General features: G+C 34.0%; 1 protein-coding gene across 2 annotated transcripts; it reads left to right on the forward strand.

The window, feature by feature from the left end:
- Positions 1-396: 396 nt before the first annotated feature.
- On the forward strand, positions 397-3455 carry LOC104110082 (uncharacterized). 2 transcript variants are annotated; one of them, XM_009619812.4, is made up of 2 exons: positions 397-557; positions 2362-3455. In XM_009619812.4, the coding sequence occupies exon 2, from the start codon at positions 2436-2438 to the stop codon at positions 3231-3233; it is 798 nt and encodes a 265-aa protein (XP_009618107.1). In that variant the 5' UTR covers positions 397-557; positions 2362-2435; the 3' UTR covers positions 3234-3455. The 2 variants fall into 2 exon arrangements, with proteins under 2 accessions (XP_009618107.1, XP_018631347.1); XM_018775831.3 differs by lacking the exon at positions 397-557 and adding an exon at positions 1816-1971.
- Positions 3456-7379: the final 3924 nt, after the last annotated feature.

The following is a 7379-nucleotide window of genomic DNA, read 5'->3' on the forward strand; positions in this document are numbered from 1 at the left end:
TGTGCAGATCCAGGTACATCTTACCAGTCTAGACGTCAGTGAGTTGCCTGCGTACGGAGACTTCGAGGTATATCTGCCAGCGTCCGCAGCCTCCTGAGTCCCCTTCTATCATTTTATGTTGCTTTCTTATTTTTCCTTAGACCTTGATACATAGAAACATTGAGAATAAATTTTTAGAAGCTTGTGACTTATTTCTACCGAGTTTTGAGAGTTGTAATTATTTGAATTGTAGTTTATTTATTTCAGATATTTATGATTATTCCGCATTGATAGAATTACCTAATCTTAGAAACTAAGTGTCATTACAACTTCCTACGGAGGAAATTTGGGGTTGTGACATAGGGTCCTAAACCGGGCTATTTGCGCACTACACCGAATGTTTTCATTACTTAAAATTTAGATTTCACTTATAGGACGCTGCCCAAAAAGAGCCCTCAAATGCTTTCCCTTTTATTATGCCGCATTCAAAGAAAGACATAACGCTCCTCTCTATATTTGCTCTGCTGAATTTTGGTGAGGAAAACCTAAAGAGCCGTCCAAACACACATCTGATTCAGGTTTGCTTTAAAATTACTTGTTATATATGAATCATTCAAATTATACCCTTTTTAGATCTTAAAAGTGTTGTAATTAGTCGTGCGAACTTCGAAATTTTCATTTAGGATTGTCCAGTGCCTGCTACCTGTTCGATGGAATGTTTATACATGAACCTGTTTTAGTGCAATTGGTATTGGGCTATCTTGGTTAACAAAACCCTTTTGGTTTCTGGGTCAATCGAGTGAAATGTTGTGAGTAAATCGCTAAAATTTGAAAGAATTTTTAGGATTGCTATAGATGAGTGTTTGAGGAGGAAATAAACCATTATGATGACGTTTTCATGGAGATGGATATGTTAAACCCTGTTTGGTATGTAGTTTTTATGTGTTTTGCTTACCTTATTTCTGCCAGGATATAGAATAATCACTTATTAGTGAATGACCAAACTGTTATACAACTGATTTTTCTATTCAATTATCTAGTACCAAAATACAAATAGTGTCAGAATCAATTTCAAAATTCAAACCGACCACACCCTGATATCTTGCAAGAGTCAGAGTGTTCTCGAGTCCATCTTTACCGGTGCTAGAGGAATTGGTTTACCAAGTTTGCCTCCTTAATCTTTTCCATAAGCTGAAATCGAAACCTATAGAGTACTAAGCACAACATTTGGAAAAATTAAAACGAAGTCTCTGTATTAAACTTAACAGAAGATGGGTTTTAATGTCTTAAAACCAACTTTTATGAGGAAAAATTAGTTGTTTCTTCTTGGTGTAACATAACAAATGTAAATGATGCTGAAGCCGTGTTACACCTACTGAGTACATTACACGATATGAAGTTTTAACACACTTCCAGCATTTTCTTTCCCTGGAAGCGTTAATTAAATCCTTATTACTTATAACAAAAAAAAAAAGAAAAAGAAATAGTTGTGTTATCAAAATTCATGTTAAACCCCTGTTAGAATGCGTCTTAAGTGAATCAATACGAGCCGAAGAGTTTAAGGACCTTTACAAAGATAATGATGGGTTAAAACAAGTGTTAAGGAAGTGTCGTGAGGGCTGGAGGTTAAACGAATCAAAGATGCTATAACCCGTACTTTCGGGGTAAAGCTAGGACTGCATAATATTCTAAGGAGGTCGTGCTTTATGGTAATTGAATCATATAATATTCGTATGTTAAGTTTTGAAGTCAAACAAGTTGTAAAACAAAAATCGGCAAAGTAAGTTATAACCCTTGCAATTTTTACGCTCAACTCATTGATGCTGTTTTTGTGTAGCAACATCCGTTCCTCTCCATTGAAACCAAGTTCTAAGTATCTCTCTCTCTCCCCCAGATTTCGCGAATGGCCAGAAACTCTAGTACCTTTCTTATGCTGATTTTTGGATGATTTCTGCTTTTGCCTAATTGGATTGAGAAAGCCTGCTCAGATTCGTATTTTTCTTCTTTGCAGTCTTTTATGATATAATTTTCCAAAATTTATCCGTTTCCCATGTATCAATCTTTCTTTTTATGCTTTCGTAAGCTGTTTTCTGAATTAGGAAAAAAGGGAAAAAAAAAAGAAAGGAATAAGAAGACAAGATTGGTTTTCTTGGGTTTTGGAATGAAATGGGCTGAGTAGATGCTACGAATTATATAGCTGACACCAACTAGCTTAGGATTGAGGCATTATCTTTTGATTTTTACTTGGGGATGTACTGTACTTGGAAGAGTATAAATTGTATTAAAAATTGTGGTTGAAAGAGTATACTTTGATTACTTTAATGTTTTGGCTGGTTTTTGGTTATCTTTTCACTAACCTTAACTCTTTGTGCTGTTCTCTAGTTTTCTGTCCAGGGTACTGGTAGAGATTAAGGTTAACTTGGAGAGGGGACTCTTCTTTGTTGAGTGCCAATATCATGGCATCCTCTAAGAATGAGGAAAGTGGTGCTCAGGATGCAGCAGAAAGGATTAAGGTTGCAACCTTGTCAGCTGCAAAGGGTTTGAGTCGTGCTCAGGCTGAGCGCGCCGCCGCCGCCGCTACTAGAAATGTCAATGCATATGGCCAGAAGGAAGAAGGACCCAGTCGATGGCAGGAAAGAAAAGAAGCAAAGAGGCAGATGTATTTGATGAGTACTGAGAAACAGGTGAGATTGGGGGAAAGGAAAGACCTCAAGGCTTCAGATTCCACCCTTGCTGCAGCTTCTCAATGTCAGAAATGTTTCCAGTCAGGGCACTGGACTTATGAGTGCAAGAATGAGAGGGTTTACATATCACGACCGTCTCGTACACAGCAGCTGAAAAATCCAAAATTGAGGATGAAAGTATCAATATCTTATGATCTAGAAAACCCAGATATTGAGAAGGAGAGGAAGAGTGAAAAATCTGCGAAGAAGAGTAAGAGGAAGCATAAGTCGGATACAGAGTCCGGGAGTGATAGTGAGGCTTCAGTCTTTGAATCTGACAGTGAGGCGTCATCAGTGACAAGGTCCGATAAATCTTCTGGGGAAAGTGAATCAAGTTATAGTTCTTCAACTGATTCAGAGGAAGAGAGGGGGAGGAAGAGGAAGAAGCAGCAGCAGCAGCAGAAGAAGAGAAGACACCGGAAATACAGCTCAACCTCTGAGTCTTCTGAGTCTTCTTCAGATTCTGGGTCCGATTCTGAAGAGCGAAGTAGCCGTAAGAAGAGCAGCAAGAGGCATACCAGAAAGCAGTGAAGCATTGAACAATATGAGTAATCAGATGTGTGGTATCTGGTTCTTTGACGTTGAAAATATTTATATTTCTGTTCTCATGTGATAAAGAGCTTTTGAGCAATGCACCTATGATAACTAGGATTTGCTGTTTCAAACGAATATGTTTCTATTGTAAGCTTATGTTGTGTTTATACTTTGTAGAATTCAGTGTGACAAGAGTTGTCTCTTGTATTTTCTTTTTTCCATGTTACTGGCTTACTCATTTCCCAGCTCGTATTTGACTAGGGATGGCAATGGGGTGGTGCGGGTGCGGGGTGGGTTTGGGAGCTTGCGGGGCGGGGCGGGTTCAATGTTTAAATTAAAAAAATCACGCGGGGCGGGTCACAGGTTGGGGATTTAATTTTTTGAACTAACAGGCATAAAGGCTAAATATTATGTTCTTGAGCAGTATTAAATAGGAAACATCAATCAAAAACCAAGACTGTTTTGCTAGCATAAGTTGGAACCAGCGACAAACTTTTGGCATATATTTTAAATTTGCAGATGAAAGTCATTCTAGAACCATTGTAAGTTATAAAAATAATTGTATATGGTAATGCCATTGAAAATACAAATACAGTAGTGAACTAATGGCAGAACAATTACATATGAGACAACAATCAGGATTTCCTTCGGCTAATTTTTGTTGGCAAAAAAACCACAAAAAAAAGAGAATTTTTATTAAAAGAATTTGCAGGGGAGGGCAGGGCAGTGCGTGTGAATGTGGGGGTGGAGGGTGGGGCGGGCGGATGCGAGTTTAAATCTTATTCAGGGCGAGGCGGGTTGAAATTGTGTGGGGTTCAGACAGAACCCGCACAGCACCGCACTGCCTGCCATTCCTATATTTGACTGTCTTTTTGTCTTTTTCCTGCTTGAAATTGTCCTACTCATTTAACTTTGGCAGAGTTGTCCTTTTCTGGAGTTGGACTTCAATGTTAAACTTGTACCATGTGGCTATGACCTTACTGGGAATTAGTTGGGGTTGCCAAGAGAAATTGTTTATAGCATTTGATGATTATGCAGTTGGTTAGTTGTTGCTATGTCTTGCATAACTTGAGCCAGCCTATTTGAGGAAGTTCTCTACAACTTATTGCCTGCTTTCTTAGTACTTGTCTTGTTCCTTGAAGGGAAAAACTAGTCAATTGCCATATGTCCCAGTAACAGATTCCTCACTAGGACAGATTTTAACTCATATTGTTGAGATTTATAGGAGAAATAAAGATTGCTTGGGATGGCCAGATTGATGGAAGCTACAATATTGTCAATCTTTATCAAATCATATCATATTATACTAAAAGTAGGAACACCCAAAAGTCAAAAGTTGATTTATAATTTTATCCATTAAAAACTAAGTGACCACTTTGCCCTCCAATCAAACATTACTTTAAAATATTTTTGTATAAAAAATGTAAATACACATTCTAATATAAATAATTAAGAAAATTAATTGAGAAAAACAAACGTAATACCCCTTCATATTGTCACCGTTTACACCCTTTAATCTTCTCTACATTCTTATCCGTTTTTGTCCTTTTCCTACGTTTTGTTTATTAAGAATATGTCTTAGTTTTTACTACTGGACTCATTTCTATTTCTTATTGTGAAAGACTTATTGTAGGAATAAATATCTCAATTATTACTACTTTACTCTTTCATTTTCATATTATAAAAAAAAAAAATTAAACATCTTAAATTTACTACACAAACTTTTCATACTCCCTCCACGAAGAAAGAGAGAGAAAAAGAAAGAACCATTTCAAAAATATTTACGGCTTTAATTGCAGCCCCACAGTTTCAATATTGATTGAATTGCATGAAAATAGGAAAGAAAAAGACACTGTTTCAATTCAAAACTTCTAGCTTTTCAACTTCCACAATTTGAAAAGAAAAACCATCCTTCATTTATTTAATTTTCGGTGTTCGTCCTTCACAAATGAAGAATGGGAAAACCATCTCAACCTTTTCACCTTTTTTTATTTTTTGATCTCCAATTCTCTCTAATGCTTTTTTCATTTTGATGTTGCTCTGCTCTTTCGCCCAAAGAATTTTGATTAAATTATAGTAGTAATTATTTTAGTGAATTCATTGAGTTATGTATTTGATGGTTTGTTTTAATTTGATGTGTTTTTTCTTGAGTTTGATTCACTAAATTCCCATCTTTCATATGTTCAGAATTGTCAGCTTTTAATTGCCCTTGTGATACTGATAAGTGGGAATTAAACGTAAAATATTTTTATAGTATATTATCTATTCACGTTTGTAACTGTTTGACTTACTTTGCCTCCTACATTCTTTGGCTTTATTAATTTTGTGGTGCATTTGAAATGATGGTCATAGAAATAATATAGTATGCATTCTTATTTATCAATGTTGAGTATACGTCTCTCGTGTCTGACTAGGGGTGGCAAGTGGGCCGGTCATATGCGGCCCGGTTCTAAATGGTCCTGGGCTTTGCGGGCTTATTGCTGGAATCGGCTCGGGACCGGGACCGGAACCACGAACTAACGGGCCCGGGTTTAATGGGCCGATCCCGGTCCGGTTCCGGGCCCAAACGGGCCTAAACGGGCCCAACAAAAACTTTCTATTTTTAATTTTTTTTTTATAGAAGTTAGAGAAAAAAAATAATAATAAAGATATATAAGCTATATTCGATTTATATACTATATATACATCTTAAAATATATACATACTATATTATATATACATAGTATACATCTTAAAATATACTATATATACATCTTAAGATATACTATATATATATATATAGTATAGTATAGTAGATCTTAAGATATATATACATCTTAAGATATATAAGCTATATATATATATATAGTAAGATGTATATATAGTATATCTTAAGATGTATACTATCGATATATATATATATATAGTAAGATGTATATATAGTATAACTTAAGATGTATACTATCGAATATGACTTATAAACTATGTATATATATTATAGTATATTATAGTGTATATATACATTTTAAGATATATATATATAGTTATATAGTTATATACACACTATACTATATATACATAGTATATTCGATATACTATAGTATATATACATATATATATATATATATATATATATATATAAGCTTATATATATATATATATATATTATATATATATACTATACTATACTATACTATATATACATCTTAATATATATAAGCTATATTCGATTTATATACTATATATACATCTTAAGATATATATATATATATATATATACATACAGTATACTATATATACATAGTATATAAGTCATATTCTATAGTATACTATGTATACATCTTAAGATATATATATATATATATATACACACACACTATACTATATATACATCTTATATATACACACACTATACTATATATACATAGTATATAAGTCATATTCGATAATATACATTTTAAGATATATATAATATATATAGTAAGATGTATATATATATATATAGTAAGATGTATATATATATATATATATATATTATAGTATAGTATAGTATATACTATATATACAACTTAAGATATATAAGGTATATTCGATATATATATATATACTATACTATATATCCTCCCCCCGGACTTCCAACATATTGAAAAACTAACTCTTTGCCACAAGTTTTACACTTAGCCCTATTATTTTCTCTTAGTTGAGTAAAAATTGCTAAACAAGAGATGTTTCTGCCCGTTTAGGAGGTTGTCTAGAAAAAGTAGGGGCACTAATAGGAGGGTCAGATGGGGGATCATCAAGATTATTATTAGTTGGGTTAACTTCAGGAGCAGGACTAGTGGGTGTATCATTATCCGGTTGCGTTTCATCAAAATCTATTTCTTCATCATCATTTTCATCAATAGTTGGATTACCATAAAGAGCATTCATATATTCATGGTTTAATTGTTCACCGGGTGCTATATTATGAAAAAATTGACTCTTGGTAAATTGTAATAAACTATTATCGCTATCAAGAATAGGAGGTGTAGGACGGGTAACATGTTTGGGTCGTGGAGCCGGGGGAAGTGGAGGAGAAACATATTGGCCACTAGATTCACCACTCTTCGATTTTCCCTTATTTTTACTAAATATATTTTTTAAGGAATAAGCCATCTTAATTAA

The sequence above is a fragment of the Nicotiana tomentosiformis genome, chromosome 3 (genome assembly GCF_000390325.3).
Source record: "Nicotiana tomentosiformis chromosome 3, ASM39032v3, whole genome shotgun sequence".
Classification (NCBI taxonomy): domain Eukaryota; kingdom Viridiplantae; phylum Streptophyta; class Magnoliopsida; order Solanales; family Solanaceae; genus Nicotiana; species Nicotiana tomentosiformis.